This window comes from Drosophila nasuta, chromosome 3 (assembly GCF_023558535.2).
Source record: "Drosophila nasuta strain 15112-1781.00 chromosome 3, ASM2355853v1, whole genome shotgun sequence".
Classification (NCBI taxonomy): Eukaryota; Metazoa; Arthropoda; class Insecta; order Diptera; family Drosophilidae; genus Drosophila; species Drosophila nasuta.
The window spans coordinates 52171245-52195271 of record NC_083457.1 but is presented as its reverse complement, the minus strand read 5'-3'; the positions used below and the strand labels follow the sequence as shown (position 1 = coordinate 52195271).

At 38.3% G+C, this 24027-nt stretch overlaps 3 protein-coding genes across 5 annotated transcripts; 2 read left to right on the top strand and 1 right to left on the bottom strand.

Annotated features, from left to right (window-relative positions):
• The first annotated feature begins 15403 nt into the window (after positions 1-15403).
• LOC132788314 (fibrinogen C domain-containing protein 1-like) lies at positions 15404-16424 on the top strand. The gene is made up of 2 exons (XM_060795647.1): positions 15404-16249; positions 16316-16424. Exons 1-2 carry the CDS (start codon positions 15972-15974, stop codon positions 16422-16424), a joined length of 387 nt encoding a protein of 128 aa, XP_060651630.1. The 5' UTR covers positions 15404-15971.
• Positions 16425-18114: 1690 nt separating this feature from the next.
• On the top strand, positions 18115-19940 carry LOC132789981 (fibrinogen-like protein 1). Of its 3 annotated transcripts, none has more exons than XR_009632760.1 (4): positions 18115-18216; positions 18283-19379; positions 19452-19685; positions 19756-19939. XR_009632760.1 is itself a non-coding variant. In XM_060798361.1 (3 exons), the coding sequence occupies exons 1-3, from the start codon at positions 18139-18141 to the stop codon at positions 19549-19551; spliced, it is 1275 nt and encodes a 424-aa protein (XP_060654344.1). In that variant the 5' UTR covers positions 18115-18138; the 3' UTR covers positions 19552-19940. The 3 variants fall into 3 exon arrangements, 1 of the variants encoding a protein (XP_060654344.1); XR_009632759.1 differs by having other exon boundaries at positions 19452-19690; XM_060798361.1 differs by having other exon boundaries at positions 19452-19940.
• Positions 19941-20755: 815 nt separating this feature from the next.
• Positions 20756-22281, bottom strand: LOC132792387 (uncharacterized). The gene is given in 4 exon segments (XM_060801733.1): positions 20756-21605; positions 21607-21971; positions 22051-22138; positions 22140-22281. Coding segments are annotated over 4 exon segments (942 nt in total). The 5' UTR covers positions 22185-22281; the 3' UTR covers positions 20756-21161.
• Positions 22282-24027: the final 1746 nt, after the last annotated feature.

The window sequence follows — 24027 nt, the reverse complement described above, 5'->3', positions numbered from 1 at the left end:
CGGTGGAGGGGAACGTCTTCCTCTTCAGTCACCCCTGCCTATCGCCAGCACCTCCAAGGTTGCGCAGCGGGGCACGGGGGCTGAAGGAGAAGGCCAAAATAGGGCGGCGACCCGTATTCACGCAAGGCTTAGTGGCGTAGCTAACCTGTCCGTCAAGGACCAGGAGAGGCTTGCCTGGGCCAACACGTGGATGCGGGAAACCAACTTAGCCCCCTTCCAAAAGACAATAAAGTGCAGACCGGTTCTACCGGCCCTGCCAACAACAAGGTGGAGTCCATGGCAAGCAAGCGCCAACGGTCCGCTGAGAGTCCCAAGCAAGGGGCTCCAGTGAGCAAGAAGCTGCGAGCACCTGGCTCCACCAACACGGACTCGAACAGGACGAAACAGAGAGCAACGGTTGCTGAAACTGCCAGGCGGCATCTCGCCGTTGCTCTCATAGACAGAGGGACCCTAACGGGAAAATGTCTGCAGAGCGGTGGCGGTTGACCCATAGTAAGCTGGTCGACGCACTGTTTGTCAGGATGGAGAATGTCCCAGACAGTCCAATGCCTACATTCGAAGGCACTGGCTGGCTGAATGGTGTCAAGATCCTGACATGCAAGGACGACCCAACATTGCAGTGGCTGCAAGCGACCGTACCCAAACTGGACGGGCTGTGGAGGGGGCCAAGTTGGACGTGGTGGACAGGAATAATATTCCGTCCATGCCGAAGGCGAAAGTCCTTTTCCCAATAGTTGTCCAGGGAGAGCGGGCGCTTCAGCTGCTTAAAAGCAGAACCCGGCCATACCGACGAGTGATTGGTCCGTGCTGAAGGTTGATGAACCTTTACCCAGTGGTGGGCAGCACGTGATCATTCAGATCAACAAGGAGGCCGAGGATCTGCTATATAAACGCAATGGGAAGATGGCGTGGGGCTTAGGAGCGTGTACCTTCGCCTCAAGAAACGTCATCCGAACGACAAGGACACACACACGCTGAGGTCTGGGGAGGTTGAGGCAGATCTCGGTCTCGAGAGCGTGACCGACGCCACCCAGCACCTCAGCCTGACTGACAAGACGGAGGAGGTGGGGAGGAACTGTCCATGGAGACGGGCCCCCCCGCGAGTTTGCTAACCTCTAATGAGTGTGCTGCAACTCAACCTCCATAAATCCAAAACGGCTTCGGCGGAGCTACTCCTTGCCCTGGAGGAAGTGTCCGCCTACGCGGCTTTGGTCCAAGAACCGTGGATAGCGTCGGGCAACACGGTGGCTGGACTGAAGTCGCCCAACTATGATTTATACGTCCCGACATTGGTAAGCAGATCGAGAACTGCCATCCTTGTAAAGAAGGGGCTAAAAGCTCATCTACTACCTAATTACAGCAACGACGATCTAACCGTGGTGGTGCTGGAGAGCCGTGAAGGATGTTTGCTGCTGGCATCCTGTTATATGGCCCACGACAAGCCGGCTCCACCTGACGAGCTGCGGAGGCTGGTGGACATGGTCTGCTCCTCCAATAAGCATATTATTATCGGAACGGACGCCAACGCCCACCATAGCGTCTGGGGAAGTCCCGACATCAACGACAGGGGTGAGTCAGTTCTTGATTTTATCCTTAACCATAAGCTTAGACTAGCCAACAGGGGTGAGGTATCTACCTATATAGGTCCCACCTCCAGTAATGTGCTGGACTTAACGATTTCAACTGAGTGTACCAATGTTGAAGAGTGGAGGGTCCTGACAGACCCTCCTTCTCGGACCATAAGTACATTCAATTCACCATTCCTTTTAACAGGGTACCTGCGGCTCAGCCGTTCAGAAATCCCCGTAACACGAACTGGGCGAAATTCTCTAGCCTTGTTTCCAAGTCTCTTGGTTCGCCGGGTAACATCAACTCGGTGCAGGACCTAGAAACTAATGTCAATGTCCTTTCTGCAGGACTACTTTCAGCGTTTCGCCAATCTTGTAGACTCTCAAGACCGACGAGAAGATCGAAGCCACCCTGGTGGAACCCAGATCTCTCATCGCTACGTGGAGAGCTTACTAGCATGTTTCAACTTGCTAAGAAGGCGGACAACGAATATGTCTGGGACGAGTATAGGTCTCTCCTGAAGTCGTACAAGAAGATGATCCGATCATCCAAAAGGTCTTCATGGAGAACCTTCTGCTCGGACCTGGATAACATCAAAGACACCTCCAGACTGAGGAAGCTGCTGTCCAAGCAGGCTTCCAGTCCTAGTCTGCTCAAGTCGGGCGATGGAGCGTGGACGGAGAGCAGTGCTGAAACTCTTGAAGCACTGCTCTCAACTCATTTCCCGGATGTATTGAATAGAGAATAGTGACTGGCAGCTCTTTCCTAGTCTCCCAGTTATGAGACTCCCTGCCAGTCTAATTACAGATAACAAAATAATTTGGGCTATCGACTCCTTTGCGAAGGTCAGGTCGCCCGGTCTCGATGGACTTTCGCCAGCAATGCTGCAAGCCAGCAAGCCCACGATTGTTCCGTGGCTATCGGGTATCTATTCGGCGTGCCTCGCATGGGGTCATATCCCCACTCTTTGGAGGACCTCGAAAGTCATTTTCCTGCCCAAGGCGGGCAAATGCAGTCATGTGGTCCCAAATGACTTTCGGCCTATCAGCCTAACCTCTTTCCTGCTAAAAACATTGAAAAGCTACTTGATTTGCACATCAGAAGCAACTCAATGCATCTGTTGTCCCCAAATCAGCATGCGTATACAAAGGGCAAGTCCATTGAGACTGCTCTCCATGCTCTAGTAGCCTCCATAGAAAAAGCGGACCACTATAAAGAATATGCCTTGGGTGCATTTCTTGACATTTCAGGCGCCTTCAATAACGTCACCACTGATGCTATTATGAAGGGCCTTACCTCAATTAACACGGCACCAGCGATCCACAGATGGGTCAACCGCCTTCTTTGTGACAGGCGGGTGGTGGCTACGTGGGGCGATGCGGCCATTACAAAGGTAGTGCGAGGTGGCACTCCCCAGGGTGGGGTTCTCTCGCCTCTCCTTTGGAATTTGGTCGTAAATAGCCTACTTCTAAAATTTACTAGACGGGCCCCCAAGTTAATTGCCTATGCTGACGACATAAGCATTTTGATAACTGGGAAATGCCCAACCACCCTTAGTTCCGTAATGGAACTTACTTTGCGGGAAGTTAAAGCATGGGCCGAATCAGCCGGGCTCAGCATTAACGCGGATAAAACGGACCTTATCCTCTTCACGAAGAGGTATAAGGTACCTGCGTGGTCCCCCCCAAAAATAGGCTGCACTATGCTAAAGCCGAGCCTAGCAGTAAAATACCTAGGTGTGGTCCTGGACAGCAAACTGACATGGAAGCTCAATGTGTTAGAAAGGGTGAAGAAGGCCACCGGAGCCTTGTACATGGCGAAAAAGATGCTTAGTTGCACTTGGGGCCTCTCTCCTAATCTAATGCGGTGGATATACATCTCAGTTGTTCGCCCTATCCTCACCTACGGTGTTCTAGTGTGGTGGCAGGCCACTGAAAAAAGGACGTACCTATCCATCATGGAAAGGACACAGCGTCAAGCGCTACTGTGTATCACAGGCGCTCTCAGGTCGACGCCAACTAAAGCCCTCGAGGTAATAGCTGGTGTGGAACCATTACACCTATACGCGCAATCCATAGCCGCAAAATCGTCCCTACGGATTGCCGCAACTGGCAATTTGGGTCTGCTAGGCTATGGTCACAGCGCCATTGGTAGGGAGACTAGTAGAGACTTGGACTATACTATCCCCCTTACCAGTACTGACCACATTAACACTATATTCTTGGAACCGGAGTGCTGGCGGGAAGGGTTATGCATTCCCGAAGCCCTCAACCTCTTCACCGACGGTTCGAAGATGGATGATGGTGTCGGAGCGGCCGTATACTGCCCGGACCCGGTCTCCAAACAATCCTATAAACTCCCAGACCATTGCAGCATCTTCCAGGCGGAAGTTTTTGCCATTGGCAAGGCTGCCGAATTGGCTCGGGGTTTACAGCGTGATCACACCTCTATTAACATCTTTGTTGACAGCCAGGCTGCAATAAGATCAATGCACTCTGATGTGGTCAAGTCCAAAGTTGTCCTGGACAGCAGAAGAGCAATAGAGTCGCTGACCGCATCTGCGGTCGTGCGAATCTATTGGATCCCAAGCCACCAGGGCATCGATGGCAACGAGATCGCAGACACTCTCGCCAAAGAGGGAGTGGGGCTCGATGTTGGCAACATGTGCAATGTTCCGATATCCCTGCGAACTCTAGGCAGTGAAATTGAGGTGCGCTCTAGACTTCAGTGGGACGCGAGCTGGCGTAATGCCAACTCGTGCAAAACTGCAAGGCTGATGTGTGCCTCTACTAACAAAAACTTAACCAATTCGTCATGCAGCTTTCAAGGAAAGACTGCAGGCTAATGCTAGGCATTTTAACTGGCCACTGTATGTCAGCTGTCCATGCTGTAAAGATGGGCATCACGAACAGTGATCAGTGCAGGAAATGCAACGAACCCGGGGTTAAGGAAACACTTGAGCATCTTCTCTGTAGATGCCCAGCGTTATCCCGACTCCGGTTGAAATACCTTAATTCGCCGTGCCACAACGATCTTCGGGAAGTCTCACGGCTATTTCCTAGGATGCTGCTGGCTTTTGCCAAAAATGCATCCATACTGCGCGATTTCTGAGACGTAGATAAGCTACCGGTTCAGCTACGGACCTCCACTGGTCTATGCTTTGCCCCGTACTGGGGCAGCCGGTCCTACCTAACCTAATGTATGACATTTAGAAACAAATTCAATTTTAGTTAAGTAAGCTTTACATCTTCAGATACTGTCCTATTCTTAACTTTCGGCAGAGCTGCTAAAGCTACAGTTTACTAATTTAATGTCATTATTAATTTGATTCTTGTTCTCGCTTTACAAGTTAACCTTAAAAAAAGAGTAAATACCCTTTATTTTCTAATTTTTTACTTACTGAAGTCGAAGATAAGAATGATTTACAATTATTCTATTTCTGTTAATAAAATTGTGGATAAAAATAACAACGTTTATTAATTTAATCAAAAAATTCTATATTATTTATTATATTCAATTTTTTTCTTGAATGTTTCAACAATTTCATGACATTTTATTTTTTTTGAAATACAGCTGATTTTTGCATTATTAAAAATTCAAAATAAAAACAAATAAGAAAGCTACAGTCGAGTGTGCTCGACTGTGAGATACCCGCTACCCATTTTGAATAATAGCAAAATATTGCGGTATTTTTTTTTTTTTCAAAAGATGCCAAAATACTACAAAAATACTAAAAATCTACTATTTGGTATATATATAGTACGATATAGTACCGCATTCAAAATATACCATAGATGGCACAATATACCAGATTGTCAGCCAAAGCAACTAAGACCCCTTGTAAGTGGGCGATTTTGCCCATACAAAAGTATTTCTTTAATAACTTCCACAATTTTTATCTGATCGCAACCAAGTTTTCAGGAATCATAACTACAATAGTTATTATTGTATATACCAAAACTCGCAACTCTACGCAACTTACGCTTGTAATTCGATTTTTTTGATTTGCGGGGCGGAAGTGGGCGTGGCAAAAATTTGAAACAAACTTGATCTGCGTGCAAACATAACAAATGCTGTCTCTTATAGTCTCTGAGATCTAGGTGTTCATACGGACAGACACACAGACGGACATAGCTAGATCGTCTCGGCTGTTGACGCTGATCAAGAATATATATACTTTATAGGGTCGGAGATACCGTTCTAACCTATGGGTAGAGGGTATAAAAACATATAGTTCAGCAAGCAGATAATGTTTGTCTTAGATTTTATATATATATATATATACTCTTAGGTATATTTTGACGATAATAGTTTATCAATATTCTAAATGTATTCTTCTCTTAGTTTTTTTCGGTATATTAATTCGATGTATTAATGAATATACCAAATATAGTCTTTGGTTCAGTTATATATATTATAGTATATTAATATACCAAAAAACTGTTGAAATTTATATTTTGGTATATTAATTTGGTAATGTTCGATATAATGATATATTAATATATCATTCAGTATATTTTTATAATTTTTTTGGTATATTAATTTGATATATTTTGAGAATGTTTTAGATTTGACATAACCTATGGTATATTTTGAATATAATAGTATGTAAATTTATCGAACACAGACTTCAGTATATTTTAGTATTAATTATAATATTATATTACAATCACTCAATCTCTAACTATGCTGAGTTGTTCTTAAAAGAATGATGAATTAAAGGCTAACATTTTTTTGTTAGTTATTCTTGAAATCAAAATTGGGGTAATATTTAATTGTTATTTTTTTCAACTGAATAAATAAATCAATCTCTAATTATTCTGTGTTGTTCATAAGCGAAGTTGATGAAATAAATAAGCAAAAAGGTTATATTATTTTATTTTGTTAATTTATCCTTAAAGAAGAGTAATATTTAATAAGCAAAATTTATGATTATATTTAATTGTAGTGTTTTTTTTACATTTTAAATTAAACCTACATTAAAGTACATTTTATTTTGTCTAAACAACATATAAGTAATATTAACTTTTTGAAGAAATACTTCAAATCTTAAAGCTAATTGTAACAGGCAACAACATGATTATCAGTTCATAAAAAATACTTTTTCATTTCATTCTTACTAAGTCTTCATTTATGTGTTATTTTTTTAATCCTTTTTCTAAAATTATATATTACACTAAACCCTTTCTATTAAAATAGCGTTACATTATCTTGATAATTATTAATAGCATCTATACCAGAAATTTTTTATAATTCCAGTAACATTTAATATTGCGTATTATCGGCAATTAATATTAACGATTAACTATTAAAAGCATTTTATTGTTAAATTTGATTAGTGCTTACGATATTTATGAAAAATGTGGTTCTATCTATGTATGTATTTTGGTTTTAGAAAGTTTTCTGCAAAGCAAAGAAAAAATCGAGCACAAACTTAACAAAATAATATACTACATAATGCAAAACAATATGTTCTTAATTTTCCTGCCAAGGAAAGAAAAAAAACAAACAAAAAAATCACATTAAAAAATAGCAGAAATTTCATAATGATTTTTCAATTACAAAATAATATGTTCTCAAGTTTCGAGCCCTTAAGTGAAACCTCTTGGAGTTTTCATTCTTATTTCGTTGCAATTTCACTTTCAAGTGAATTTTATTGTATTTAATAATCTTAGGATAACAAACCCAACGCTAAGCCATTGTTTCCGTTGGCAATATTTTGAGCTATTTGGGCGGCTAGAACAAACATGAATTCTATTGTTTGTTTACAGGGTATATAGGACAATATAGAAAAGGGGCTGCGCTTGCACTTTCGACTAATTAAAAACGCAGGGCAAATGCATTAAGCGAGTTTCGTTGAGGTCACAGAAATGCGTAAATTGTGAATGTGATTGTGACTGCGACTGTGGCACAATCACAACATGACTACAATAAACGGCAAACAAACTACCTGAGAGGCAAAACAACAACAACAAATAGGGGAAACAGATGAGCAATGAAATCCTTTCGAATAGCAGCAACAACAATATTGTTAATGGTCGATGACTCAACTTGAAAGAAAAAAAAAACTAAAAAGCGGAGAGGTAAAAAAAAATAAAGAAATAAAATAAAGAAACGATGCGGGGAGAGGCAAAAGACACCTGAGCTGAGTTTGAGTTGAGACCGTCGCACACCTGAGAAACAAGAAATGCATGCAGGTGTCAATCGCCAGGCAGTCGAAGAATGGTCAGCAGAAGTAGAGGAAACAGCTCGCAGCATACCAACAACAAGACCAAGACAAACCCAAATCCGAAGCCGAGAAAACTGAGAGAGAAGTAAAGAAGAAGAAAAAAAACCATATCCAAAGTCAATGGCAAGTAAAGCAGCCGCATTACAAATTCACACCAAGTGGCACCCACAGTCCGAAGTCTGGAGTCTAGGTAGAAGCCTAGAGAAAAGAAATGGTTAATCATTTAGGTATAAATCTCAACTGCTGCTGCCTCCGACAAATGCCCCGTGGGGGCAACCAAACACATTAACGAGCCCAACGCGATCGCATTCAAATGAGCTGCCGCTTTGCAGCATCTCCTCCTCTGAGAGAGAGAGGAAAAGAAGAGGAAGAGAGAGAGGAGCCTAAGCTCGCTGAAGAGCTGAAAAATTCCTAGAATTGTGCGCGTCAATTGATTTACTCAGCTGCGTGGCAACCGTGGCGCAGGCAACCGAGACGCATGCAACGTGTCGGGTTGATAACTTTGAGATTTGTTATATTTGCTTCATCATGCCACAAACGAGCCACAGTCGAAGTCGCAGTCGCAGCCTAGACTACAAGCCACAAGATCATCATTATCATCATGATCATGCTGATCGAAATGATCATTTCAAACACACACACACAAACACAGAGACAGACATTAAAAAGCAAGTTTCTCAGGTGTTTAAAAGCGTTTAAAAAGAAAACCGACGCAGTCGCAACACAATAAACGCAGTTGGCGTCGCAGCCAAGTTAAAAATACACGTACTTTTTATACCCGTCACCCATAGGAAAGAAGGGTATTATAACTTTGTGCCGGCAGGAAATATATGTAATAGACAGAATGTATAAAGTATATATTATATATTCTTGATCAGCGTCAACAGCCGAGACGATCTAGCCAAGTCCGCCTGTCTGTCTGTCCGTCTGTATAATAGCCTAGATCTCAGAAACTATGAGAGATAGAGCTATAAGTTCTTTTCGACAGCATTTGTTATGTTTTCACGCAGTTCAAGTTTGAAATTTTTGTCACGCCCACTTCCGCCTCCGCAAATCGACAAAAATCGAATAACAAGCGTAATTTTGAAGCTGGAGTTGCGAGTCTTGGTACACATAATAAAAACTATACTGTTTACGATTCCTGAAAATTTGGTAGCGATCACATAAAAAATGTAGAAGTTATTGGAGAAATTATTTTTTATGGAGAAAACTTTAGCTTTGGCTGAGAATAGTATAGTATATTTTGCATTCTATGACATATTTTGAATGTAATGCTATACAAATATACAAAATGTAATATTTGGTATATTTTCAGTATTTTGGAAATATATTAATTTAGAATATTTTTATACATATAGAGTATTTATGTTATATTTATACAACATTTGGCATATTTTTAGTATTTTTGCGGTATAATATTTTGGTATATTTCAAAATTAATACTCCACTATTTTGCATTTATTCACAATGTGGTAGTATATAAATATTACAAATATAACCATTTATATATACCTGTATTTTTGTGGTATATTATTTTGGTATATTTTAAAATTAATACCGCACTATTCTGCTTTTAATCAAAATGGGTAGTATATAAATAATATAAAAACAAATAACCATTTATATATTTTTGTGGTATATTAATTTAGTATATTTTGAAATTAATACCGCTCGATTTTGCTTTTATTCACAATGGGTAGCAGGTATTTCAAAGTCGAGCACACTCGACAGTAGCTTTCATACTTTTTGCCTTTAACTTTGCCTTTTGCCAAGAGCCAGTTAAAGCCATGATCATGATCTCGACAGTTTTGCCGTGGCAAGCCATGAAAATGGGACAGACAGACGCGCTACGTGAAGGTTGCCACAAACAACGAACGAACGAACGTTGTGTGGAGATTTACTTAACGAAATCAAGAGGAAGCGCGTAGGATCCGACTGTTAACCTAGCTGTCATACAGCATTGATTGCCAAGAGGGGAAGAGGGAAGGGGGCAAGCAGCATGTGGAATGTGTTGGGTTGATTGCTTGTTGTGTGTGCCCAAGAGCAAGGGCGGTGCAATGGCGAGGACGGTACACACACACACATACACAACAACAACAATAACGAGACTGTGTTTGGGCCAACTCTGCATGACTCAGCGCTATTCTTACCCCATCCTTTGACTGTTAACGATGCCTGAGAGAGTCAGAGTAACGTTTTGTGTTCTGCTTCGACGTCGACTGCTTGATTTTCGGGTCTATAGCCAAATGTTAAGTGCCTGTTTTGATTGGTTTTTGGGCCGAGATTATGGTCAATGATTGAGGGGCCACAACATTAGCAAATGACTCTAAAGAGAAACTGATCATTATTCTGCTGCTGCTGCTGTCTGCTGCTGAGAATTTCTTTACTTCTGTCTTCTGATAGGTGTCTGCATTGTGTATTGAATGTTGCTTAAGTGTATGCTAAATATGCAGCTGATTAAATATTATTAAGCACGATCCCTGAAAAGGGCTTAAACCGTTAAGAGTAACACGCAATAATTACAAGAATTGCATTGAATTTAATAAAGAATTTACTTAATAACCAATTGAGACTTTCAAATGTTTATCACAAACTTTTCTACTGAATAATAATTGCGCAACGTTTAATTTTTTCTGGAATAGGCTTGGCTTGGCCTTACTGGAATAGACTGGAATAGTCTGTAATGTGCTGGAAGTATAATAAATCTATTTCCAGCTACTTTCGACTATTTATTATTACATAAATTAAAATAAAAATTATGAGAATCTACTGGAAAGAGTTAAATAAAAATATGTTGATATAATATGTTTGTTCCAATGGAAGGCAACTGCCTAATCATCTTGTTCCAGTTGAATGTTTACTAAAAATATTCAGCGAAGTAATATTTATGGACTTTAATCTACTAAAATATGTTACATATGTCAAGAATTTATTGGAATAGACTAGAATGCTCAATAATGTACTGGAAATAGAATAATTCTACTCCCCAAACATTGTGTTCCAGCTGAATGTTGCCTAAAATTATTTAGAGAAGTAAATATACAATAACTTTGATCTACTAAAATATGTCAAGAAAGTGTTAGAAGTATTGACAAACCTACTGGAAATATTTGATAGGGATTGGGCTGGAAAGTAAAAGATAATTTCGCTATGTTAATGGAAGTCAACTTTCCAAACTTCAGCTTGAAATTTAATGCTGGTTAAAGATATTAATTAAAGAAACATATACATACATTTCCTATATATTTTATGGTAAAACATTCCTTGCATATACTGGAATATCCTGGAATGCTCCATAATTCGCTGGAAGTGCATTAATTTATTACTAATCTCTGTTTCTGATATGAGCACTTTTAGAAATATTCGAAAATCTAATCGCAATTAAAATTGAATGTCAAGTAAAAGACAACAATCTAAAATTTCTGATCTAATGGAAATCGAATAAAATCTTGGAAGTGCTGGAACGCAATTCCCTAACCGCTGGAATATTTGTTATGCTTTTCTCGTACATTTTTATACGATCATTTCTTCGAAATGTGCGCCGTAAAACAAGTGGGAATACCCAATGCATGACTTGAATAGCTGTCAGCATTAGAATCGATTTAAATAAATAAATGTTCTTGTATGATCTCACGTTCCAGTCGTCGCCTTTCGCAATGTCGGTAGCAATTGAAGCTGCAGCGTAGCTAATTTAGGGTATTACGACAACCAGATGTGAATGTGTTATTTTCTTTATTCTTCTTATTTTTTTTGGGTGGGAAACATGTGGATAGCACCTGTTGTTGGCCATATATGCAAAATTGTTCGAGGTGTTAGGCGAGGCGTCAAGAGAAAACCCTTTCGATGAATTAAGCAGATTCTGGAAATTCCGCAATATGCAAAACGTCTCAGAAGCAGATGAGACGCAAGTGCAACAGGTACTCAAAACAATGCAGCAACAACAACAAGAACAACAACAACCGAAACGCATTAACAATGAGCTGCGAGTTTTCACACCTGTGTGCCAGAATGCACTTGCACCCAGGAGGATGAGGTAAAAATCTATACAAATATTTGACGTGAGGTGAATAGAACGAAATTTGCATTTTGTGTCGGCAAAAGAACAAAACAACAGAACAGGTAAATGCAGTTGTTGTTGTTGCAGCGGCAAGATCATTAACACATTTATGCTCGGCTGTTTTTAGCCATCTTCCAGACGGAGGATTAGCAAAATGGTGCGAAAAAGGAATTCCATCAACATCAACATCAACTGCGGCAACAGTTGAAAGTGGCTATGGAAAAATGACGCTTGGAAATGCTAATGGAATGTGGAATGTTCCAGTGCACTGGAATTTGCTTCCAGCCTAGATTGGAAGGGGGCACATTCGAGAGACAAAATGTCAATTTGAATTCGATTCGATTGGTTTCAATTTGGTTCTTTCAATTTGACTGATTGTTAATTGCAATTAATGGATTAAAACATTTATTATCGGCGGTTTTTTGTCCATCTTCCAGGCGGAGGATTAGCAAGGAAAGAAAATCCATCAAAGAGTTGAAAGTGGAAATGGAAAATGGAATGTAGAATGTTCCAGTGCTTCGATATGATATCAATTTGCATTCGATTCAATTTGGTTTCAATTTGGTTTTTTTCAATTTGGCAGCTTGTTAATTTTTATGGCTGGATTAACACATTTATGCTCGGCGGTTTTTGGCCATCTTCTAGACGGAGGATTAGCAAAATGGTGCGAAAAAGAAAATTCATCAAAGAGTTGCCATGGAAAAATGTCACTTGAAAATGCTAATGGAATGTGGAATGTTCTAGTGCTGGAATTTGCTTCCAGTGTAGATTGGAAGGGGGCACGTTCGAGTGACAAAATGTCAATTTGCATTCGATTCGATTGGTTTCGATTGGCAGCGATTTGGTTCTTTCAATTTGGCTGCTTGTTAATTGCAATTGCTTTGGCTTTGGCTTCAGCTCTGGAGCTGGAACCTCCACTTGGCCTGGCTACAATCACTGCAAACAGCTAGCAAACAGCTAGATCTACGTTCAAGCTCAAGAACACACCTTAAACTTTTTTGGCCCGCTTTTGTGTATTGTTTACCTTTTAAGTTGGCTGCTGATTGGAGTTGTCGTTGTTGCCGTCGTTGTTGTTGTTGTGGTTGTTGTTGTTGTGGTTGTTGTTGTTGTGGTTGTTGTTGTTGTGGTTGTTGTTGTTGTGGTTGTTGTTGTTGTTATTGTAATTGGATTTCTAAAAAGCCAGGCCAACTGGCAAGCTGGCAACTGGCAGCAACAAGTTCAGCTCATAATGTCCCAGCATCCAGTTGTCGCCTTTGCTTCCAGTTCAATGTCAATTTCGATTCGTCATCCGCAGCTGCGTTGATTTCTCAAGCGACCTCTCCAATCCCCAGCTCGAGTTCCACTCTGTGCTTCTTGTTTGTTTTGTTGTTGTCCATTTTTTTTCTTTACGTTTTTTTTTGTTGTTTTTTGTTTTCTTTGTAGCCGCTTTTATGGTCATGTTAACTTTGGACTTGGCTTTTAACACAGGACCACCGTCGTTGACCATTGCCTTGATCTCCCCTTGCTCACCGCCCCGCCCCTGACTCTGCCTGCATCTGAGTTCATTCTACTGTAATTTATTGATATGCTCCAATGTCTGTCTGTGTGTGTATGAGTGTGAGTGTGAGTGTGTGGGCCGCCTAGCTCCACTGTGCAGCTGCTGCTGCGACAGCGACTGCGATTGCGTCTGGCAATGGCATCATTGAACGCCCACACACGCCATAAAGAGTCACCACTGAGAGTAATCTTCCAGTCGGGAATTACTTGCCACAACTTGCAGCTGATATTCCACCTGGGGCGGAGACGTATGCAAATAGCTAAGCTTGTAGAACAGTTAGTTAACACACCTGTTGCACTAACTATTGTGTGTGTAGCATATGCTTAGAGTATAAAAAACATTTCGAGTAGGTTTACCAAACACCTGTGTTACGGGTTGTAAACTTAATTTTATTTTCATTTTATGTAAAACAACAGAAAATTACAATTTACGATTAACACTTTCAAATTTAGGGTTAATTACTAATACAAAATCTTTAAATTAATTTATTTAATATACTAATTTGAAATCATTATATCATTCATTATTGGTTATATGTTAATTAAAAGTACATTTATGGAATCTTTATAAATGCATAACAAAAACAAGTAAGAAAGCTACATTTAAGTAAGTTCAAATAAAAGCAAAGTATTACGGTATTACTCTTATAATATACCAAATTAATATACTGAAAAACTAATAAATATATGCCAAGGGCTATTTTAGGTATATTACTGTATTAAAAATATACCATAGAGTGAAAAATATACTAGATTATCATAAACAAATAAGAAAGTTACAGTTGAGTGTACTCGACTATGAGATACCCGCAAAATATTGAGGTATCATTTTCAAAATATACTGAAAATACTAAAAATATACCAAATGGTATGTTTGGTATATCGATATAGTACACCATTCAAAATATACCATAGACGGCACAATGTGCCAGATTGTCGGCCAAAGCAACTGAGACCCCTAGTAAGTAGACGTTTTTGCCCATATAAAAGTATTTATTTAATACCTTCCACAATTTTTATCTGACCGCAATCAAATTTTCAGGACTCATAAAAAGTATGTTATAGTTATTATTGTATACAATATACAGCTCTAGCCTTAAAATTACGCTTGTTATTCGATTTTTTCAATTTTCGGGGCGGAAGTGGGCGTGGCAAAAATTTGAAATAAACTTGATCCGCGTGCAAACATAACAAATGTTGTCGAAAAAAAAATAGAGCTCTAAAAGCATATATGCTTTTCCAATAAATATATGTAAAGCTACTTTTAAGAGAGATTTGAATATATATAATATACATATATATTTGCATATATTTGGAATGCCTGAAGGAAACAGCTGAGATTGTATTGTATGTATGTCGTTTCATCTTTAGATGGTCAACAATCTGGTATATTTATAATTAATTTATTATTCATTCTAGCGACTTAAATAATATCAACAACAATATAAACATATAATGTAGTATTGTTCTTTATCACTATTTCACAATTTCATCTTTCGACCTCTCTTCCGTTAAGAACGTTGAAGCATAATCTAAATTGCTTGCATACATAAATCCGAAATTCAGAGCTAAGCTCTTCATCGATTCAAACGAAATATTTAATTTCAGTTTCATCTTTGTTTTAATCCGATCGAGACATTCGAAATGGGTAGAATAAAAATAAACGTAGTTTTATTAATAATCCTCAAACTATTCTTGGTGGGCACAACAACAGGAGAAGAGGTGAATATTGACATATGTGTATACAGTCAAGAAAGTGCTTAATGTTTGTTATTTTCTTCCTATCAGACATGCGAGAACGACCGTGAAATGGAAAAACTGTGCGGGGGGTCATACCTATAAAAGTGTGAAGCCTTTGCTAGACTACTTTAAGCAAGTTCGTAATGAGTTAGACCAAAGTGAAATTAAGGAAAAGCATACAAGTGAAATAAATGCTGATCTTATGATCAAGTATCATGAAATTGTAGCAATTCATGAAAAGCTCATGAAGGAGGCATTTCAATTAGATGAGTACAAAAACAAAATAATAAGAAGAGAGAAAACAATTTGCAATTGTGTCAAAGTAAAGTTGATAAATTAGAATCTGAGATTAATTCACAACAAACAACTATAAACAAATTAACACTACATTTATCAGATAAATCTAACAAATTGGAAATATGTGAGGATCAATTAAAAAAACTGAATTCTAGTGTTATTGAAAAAGATGAGAAAATTTCTGAATACTCAGCAACAATTCAAAACATCACAGAACATCAGAAAACAATTAGTTTGAAATTAGAAAAGAAAGATAAAGACATTGAAATATGCCAAGCAGAAATTATTAAATTAAATAGGACATCACATAATAATAATATTCCTTCAAGTTGTCTCCCTTTCGGAGATCATCCTGGTGTGCATGAAATTAAAGTTTCTGGTGTTGGTTTCTTCGATGTTCTATGCGATAGTGAGTTAGCTGGGCCTGGTTGGATAGTAATACAACAACGAATTGGTGGAAAAGAGAACTTTCGCAGGGATTGGGCCACATATCGCAAAGGTTTCGGTTCTTTGGATAGTGACTTTTTCCTAGGATTAGAAAAGATGTATCGACTAACAAGCTTACAGCAATACGAACTCTACATACATTTGGTTGTCGAAGATGGCAGCATCTTCTACGCTCGATACGATGACTTCAAAATATCTGATGAAGACAATGGATACGCACTAAGCTTGGGTAAATTCAAGGGAAATATTAGGGATGCGATGAGATACAGCGAAAACATGAAATTCACAACGTTCGATCGCCATAATGACCGTACCAATAAAAATTGTGCAGTTGTGTATAATAGTGGCTGGTGGTACAAGAAATGTTCGAATTGGTAAATATTTCAAATTGTTACTTTTGATGTATTAGTATACATGTTAAATTATTTTTTCCTATGCAGTAACTTAAATGCATTATACGGCGCTGATCTAAATTGGTGGACTGAAATAAGAAATCAACTTAAAGAAGCTAAGATGCTTATTCGTCCCAAAGAAGAAATCAACAAGTGAACAATTCGAAATCTGAATCATTTTTATACGATTTAAATCGCACTAAATATATTTGATAAACAAATTTAAATTAGAATGTATTGTTGTAATGTATGTTATTTAAAAACAAATTAATTTTTAGTTAAGTAAGCTTTACATCTTCTGTTACTCTTCTACTCTTTACTTTCGGCAGAGTTGCAATTTACAAATTTCTCGCTTTACAAGTTAACCTTAAAAAAGAGTAAATCACTTTTATATTTATTTTCTATTTACTAAAGTCGAAGATAAGAATGTTTTATAATTATTCTGTTTTATATAATTCTTCAAAATGTGCCAAAAGTATAAATCTTAAGTTGGCTATAAAAGTGCTGCAATTCTTCAAATTCTTTACTTAAATGTACAAATAATATCTAAAAAAAAAACGATTCTTCAAATGCTCTTTTTTAATTAAAAAATAATATCTTAAAATACAAAATATTCTTTTTCATTTTAACATAGTTCAATATCATTCGTTACAATTAGAAAGCAAAAGTTTAACAAAATTGTGGATAAAAGTAGCAACGTTTTTTAATGTCATCAAAACAAGTAAGAAAGCTACAGATACCCGCTACCCGATTTGAATAAAAGCAAAATATTCCGGTATTATTTTCAAAATATACCGAAAATACTACAAAAATTCTAAAAACTTACTAAACGGCATATTTGTTAGATCGATTTAGTACCACATTCAAAATATACCAAAGACGACACAATATACCAGATTGTCGGCCAAAGCAACTCAGACCCCTAGTAAGTAGGCGTTTTTGTCCATACAAAAGTATTTCTTTAATATCTTCCACAATTTGTATCTGATCACAATCAAATTTTCAGGACTCATAATTACTATGTTATAGTTATTATTGTATACAATATACAGCTCTAGACTTAAAATTACGCTTGTTATTCGATTTTATTGATTTGCGGGGGCGGAAGTGGGCGGTGCAAAAATTTTGAACAAACTTGATCTGCGTGCAAACACATAACAAATGCTGTCGAAAAAAAATTAGAGCTCTATCTCTTATAGTCTCTGAGATCCAATGTTTCATACGGACTGACAGACGGACAGACAGGCAGACCAGCAGACGGACAGACGGACATGGCTAGATTGTCTCGGCGTTGATGCTGATCAAGTATATGTATATATACTTTATACATACATTTCCTGCTGGCACAAATTTATAATACCCTTCTACCCTATGGGTAGCGGGTATAAAAATTATCTAGTGATCAACTGAGAAACTCAAATCCAAAATGTAATTATAAGATTTGGGTATAATTGATATAGTGCACTATATGCTTTTCCAATAAATATATGAATAGCTACTTTTAAGAGAGATTTGAATATATTTGGAATGCCTGAAAGAAAGAGGTGAGATTGTATTAAATGAATCTCGTTTCATCAGGTGATCGACAATCTGGTGTATTTATTGTTAATTTTGTATTCATTCTGTCGACTTAAATAATATCAAGAACAATATAAACGTATAATGTAATATTGTTCCTTATCACTGTTACACAATCTCATCTTTCGACCTCTCTTACGTTAAGAACGTTGGACCTTAATTCAAATTGTTTGCAATACGTATTTGTTTTATATATACATAAATCAGCAATTCAGAGCTAAGCTCTTCATCAATTCAAACGAAATATTTAGTTTCAGATTCATCTTTGTTTTAGTCCGATCGAAGCTTTCGAAATGGGTAGAACAAAAATAAACTTAGTTTTATTAATAATCCTCAAACTATTCTTGGTGGGCACAACAACAGGAGAAGAGGTGAATATTGACATATGTGTATACAGTTAAACAAGTGTTTAATGTTTAGTATTTTTTTCCTATCAGACGTACGAGAACGACAGACAAATAGAAGAACAGTGTCACAGTGAAATCTACAAAAGTGTGAAGCCTTTGCTAGACTACTTTAAGCAAGTTCGTAATGAGTTAGACCAAAGTGAAATTAAGGAAAAGCATATAAGTGAAATAAATGCTGATCTTATGATCAAGTATCGTGAAATTGTAGCAATTCATGAAAAGCTCATGAAGGAGGCATTTCAATTAGATGAGTATAAAAACGAAATAATAAGAAAAGAAAACGATTTGCAATTGTGTCAAAGTAAAGTTGATAAATTAGAATCTGAGATTAATTCACAACAAACAACTATAAACCTTAATTGGTTTCATTGTTTACATTTATCAGATAAATCTAACAAATTGGAAATATGTGAGGATCAATTAAAAATGCTGAATTCTAGTGTTATTGAAAAAGATGAGAAAATTTCTGGATACTCTGCAACAATTCAAAACATCGCAGAACATCAGAAAACAATTAGTTTGAAATTAGAAGAGAGGCAAACCATGTTATTTAAGAAAGATAAAGACATTGAAATATGCCAAGCAGAAATTGTTAAATTAAATAGGACATCACATAATAATAATAATCCTCCAAGTTGTCTCCCTTTCGGAGAACATCCTGGTGTGCATGAAATTGAAGTTTCTGGTGTTGGTTCCTTCGATGTTCTATGCGATAGTCAGTTAGCTGGGCCTTGTTGGATAGTAATACAGCAGCGAATTGGTGGAAAAGAAAACTTTACCAGGGATTGGGCCACATATCGCAAAGGTTTCGGTTCAATGGATAGTGACTTTTTCCTAGGATTAGAAAAGATGTATCGACTAACGAGCTTGCAGCAATACGAACTCTACATACATTTGGTTACCTTAAGTGGCAGCATCTTCTACGCTCGATATGATGATTTCGAAATATCTGATGAAGACCATGGATACGCACTAAGTTTGGGTGAATTCAGGGGAAATATTGAGAATGCGATGAGAGACAGCGATAAGATGAAATTCACAACATTCGATCGGGATAATGACGCTTCTTCTGATAATTGTGCAGTTTGGTTTAATAGTGGTTGGTGGTACAACAACTGTTTTAAATGGTAAATACTCGTATTTAAAATTGTTATTTTTTATGTATTAGTATACATGTTAAATAATTTTTTGCTATGCAGTAACTTAAATGGATTATACGGCAAGGATCTAGTTTGGTGGAGTGAAACAGCAAATTATCTCAAAGAAGCTAAGATGCTTATTCGTCCCAAAGATGAATAAAATAAGTGAACAACAGAAAATTCGAAATCAGAATCCATTTTTACGATTTAAATCGTACTAAGTATTATATATTTGATAAACAGATTTACATTAGAATGTACCAACGAAAGAGATGAGATTATATTGATATTGTTGTAATGTATGACATTTAAAAACAAATTAAATTTTTTAAATTTGCTGATCAAGAATATATATACTTTATAGGGTCGGAGATGTCTCCTTCTACCTGTTACATACATTTCCTTCCGGCACAAAGTTATAATACTTTTCTACCCTATAAACGTGGGTATTTAGTAATACTATTTCATACATGTGTGTATTTTATCAATAATTATTATTAACATGAACTTTTACTAGAACTCCATCACTTTATTCTTTTAATATGAAGACACCAATTTTAAATTAAATTAAATTCCTATAATTTTAAATACATAGTTGAATTTAAAAAAGTTCCCAAAATAAAAAATCTTTTTAAACCTGTCTTAACATAATTATCAATTCCTAAGATTCGAGATAAAAGTGAAACATTTGCTAGTTTCACATCTGAATCTCTAACAGATGCTACATATTCTTAAACCTAAATCATACACTTGTTAAACAAGTTTTCGGATGTTGAAATTAACAATTAACCCATTGCCTTCTCTCATTTTAGGGTCAAGGGATTACAACTACAAAAGGTAAGTTGATTTCTATCTTGAAGGGTTGATGAGTCAAACTGCAGATCAACAAGCAAGTGAAACATCAACTGCTCGTAAACAGCCCTTAAGACACTGAGTGCTCATTTGATTACCCTCTGATTTTGGAATAAAGTTTCAATAATTGTAAAAATTACTTTGCATTTTGAAATAAAGTTTCTAAGTTCCAATTAATCTTTACATCTGTACAGACACCATTTATTTAAAAAAGTATAAATTGTTTCGAATTTCATAGTACTTAATGAGAATCAGATCAATTTAGAAGGAGCTCATTCGTCATACGATCTGACTTTAGAAAAGTTTTAGTAATTGTAAATTACTTTGGAAAAATAGTTTCAACCAATCATATCAGATTACTTCGGACACCTTGATTACCCTCAAAAATTTTCGTTGACCTTAAAGTTTTAGTAATTTAAAATAACTTTTAAACAAGGTTCAAAATCTGCAAAGAGAAAGATTATATCCCCAGTACACAATTGTCATCTTTCGAAATTAAGAACTCAATCTGATTTTTAATTTAATTTTTTTTATTTTTAAAAATATAATAATCAATCTTTCCATTTTGTATAAGCATTAAAACTCTTTAAATATTAAGAACTGTTTTGACCAACTCACAGTATTAATTTTATTTTTATTATTATTTTTAAACTAAAGTTTATTAACGCCAAACTGGACAGTTTCAATAAAAATTTAAATGTACATTACAAATACAATTAATACGATGTAAACATAAGCATATGAGTATTGTCCAGTGTTCAATAGACCTCACACCACTGTACAGTCGTGAGCATGCGCATTTATTGGGTTAATAACTCGTGTCAATCTCTCTCTCTCTCTCTAGTTCTCTCTGTACGTTGCTCTCTCAATTGAATGGGAAGCTGGCTCCGCTGGAATTGGAATCATGGAATCGGCGACTCAATTCCAATTTGTGGCGGAGCTCGAGCTGGAGTCGACTTGTTCAGCCTGGTCCAAGGCCATCTGCTGTTGGTTCAACAACATTTGTGACGGCTGCGGCGACTCCTGTGCCGCTTGTTGCTGCTGCTGTTGTTGTTGCAGTTGCATGGGCGGCTGTTGCATCGTATGCAACAACACTTCGCCCACCTTGGCGCGAAAGCTGACGTTTTGCAGTGGCGACATCTGCTTCATCATGGGCAGAATACTCACTAGGAAATTGTAATCCGCGTCGCCCACATGCAACACGTTCTTGCAACGCGCCAAATCCTGGCTCGTCGACTGCATCAACTGTTGCTCCTCCCGCTTTAAATCCTCCAGGAAATTAACCTGCTCATCCACACGCTTGGCACACTGACAACTGCTCGCCGCTGCCGCCGCAATCGCCGTCCCCGCTGGCAGGGGGGCAGGAGGAACTCATTACGGGCGCCTCCGATTGCTGCTCCTCGGCTGCAGCGCTGGCCAGTGAAATGTTGTGCGACAGACGACGCATTGCTTGCGGTGTTACTGCACTTTGGAATTCTTGCATGAGTGCATCGTTGTCCGTCTCCATTTCATCGGGTTCCGCTTTGAATTGTATCGCTGTGTCGTTGACGTTCGACGCGCAATCGTCATCGTCTTCGCGATGCCAACAGTTGTCCAAAAAGCTCATGGCTTCGGCATAGGTCCATTGAGGTGCTGGCGACGCTTGTTGTTGTTGACTGCTCTTTTGTCGATTCTGTAGCCTGCGATAACTGCAACGCAAGTTTTTCCATTTGCTGCGACACAGTTCCACTGTGCAAGAGAGAGAAGGAGAGAGAACAAACGAAAGAGTTTCAGTTGAGGTTAGCTTGATTTTTTAGGGCTGACTCACCATTGGCATCCATTGCCTCGGCCACGTTGAGCCATTGACGCTGTGTCTCCACGCGGTTAGCGTGCTCCGAATGGTTGGCATCCCAGAGAAGCGGGACGCTGCTTAACCTCGTTGATCAGCCTGCGTATGTCCATTTGCCTGCGACTTTATCACGAAACTAAAAACGCAAACGAAACGTAAACAACACCAACAATGCACTCTGTCCAAACCGGAGAGTAAGAACTCAGCAAAGAGAGCTTAGCAACAACAGCGACGCCGGTGTCTCTCTCTCGCGTGTGCTCACTGTCTGTGAAACTCTCTCTCTACGAAGATGGCAAAAATAATAAACGTGGGCAGTGTTGTTGTTGTTCTGTTTTTGTCTATGCTTACTTGGAAAGGATAGTGTGAATAAGTAATGTGTTTGGCGACGTGATGCGCATCCGTAGAGTAATTTTAAATTTGTTTAACAATGTGAGTGGCACGCAACTAAATTCTTTATTTAGTATTCAATTAATAGGTTGTCTACAATTTGCAACTAGTTTTGGAGTAGTTGTGAGAGTCTTCATTGTAGATACAATCGATGTTTTTTTAAATTTTCTAAACATCGATGGTTCTTCGGCCACTATGACTATGATCTCTAATAAAAACAACTTCTTAATTGTTATTTTTGTGTTTTAACTGATGAAAGTAAACATCGATGGTCCCAAACATCGATTGTTTACCAGCTCTACTTCATTGCTTGTTAGTGTATTTCAGTTTCGTTGTTTTGCTTTGGTGCAGTTTTCCATTTTGCTATTTAGCATTGCGTATGTATTTCAACCTCGTTTCCATTTCGCACTGAAATTAAGTACAGGGTGTCGTTGAAGTGGTCCCGTTATCTCTATTATTATTTCTCTGTTTGTTTGTTTTCATTCTTGGTTTTCGTTCTCGCTCTCGCTGTGTTGTTGTTGTATGCGCTTTGCTGCCGTTCATTGACGTTGGCGTTGCCAATGTTTTTTTTTTTATGCTCTCTCGCTCTCGCTCACGCTCTCGTCTCGTTCCAGACATTGAACTTGGCGCACACATCGGCAACGTCATTACGCCTAAGCGCACAGTGTCTCGCAGCTTGCATAAACATGCAAATTACCAATTCGATAGCGATTACGATTACGATTGCGATTGTCGATTACGTGGGGCGATAGTTGAAAATCGCATTTACTGCAAATATTTTGCTGCTGTGGCTGGCAAATCGTTTGCGATTGCCGGATTGCGAAAATGTTGCCCAAAATCGGCAGCTTGGCAACACATGTTGCTGGCAGGCAGGCAGCCGGTTGCCAGTTGCCGGTTGCTGCTGCAACAAGTGGACAAGCTGGAAAATATGCGACAGCAATTATCTTTGGCAAAACAGACATCTAGCATATACTATATATCCATATCCATATGTGCACGACTTTCGTTTAGCATTCCGTCTACGTCTTTTGTATGTGGAACTCTGTCGGTTTTTTTTCTGTTTTGTTTTTGGTTGCAGCTGCTGTCAATCTGTTGGCCGTTTTTGTGCTCCGCTTTCAAAAATTTCCATGTGTCATTTCAAAAATGCAAATATGGACATGATCTGGCAACGTCTTTCGCGATCTTCGCGTTGTCGTTGTCTTCTCTCTCTCTCTCTCTCTCTCTCTCTCACTCTGTTGATCGTCGTTCGTTGTCCGTCAGTTCGTCAGGAACTTGAGACTGACAGCAAAGTGACATCTAAATTTCGTACAACGAAATGATTATGGAGGCATTTATGCATGCGTACCATCGATCTTGTGGATCTTGCCCCTTGGACACTGACTCTGACTCTTGACTGAGACTGTGACTGCCGCAATTGATTTGTAGCTGCCACAAATTCCAAATCCGACTCTAGTCAATGTTTGTATTCAAATCAGTTGCGTTAACTTGTAGCTCTAAGTTTTCGCTTATTTATGATCGCTTTGTTTAGTCACCAACTGTTGCTGATACCCTGTAAAGTCGTTTTTTACT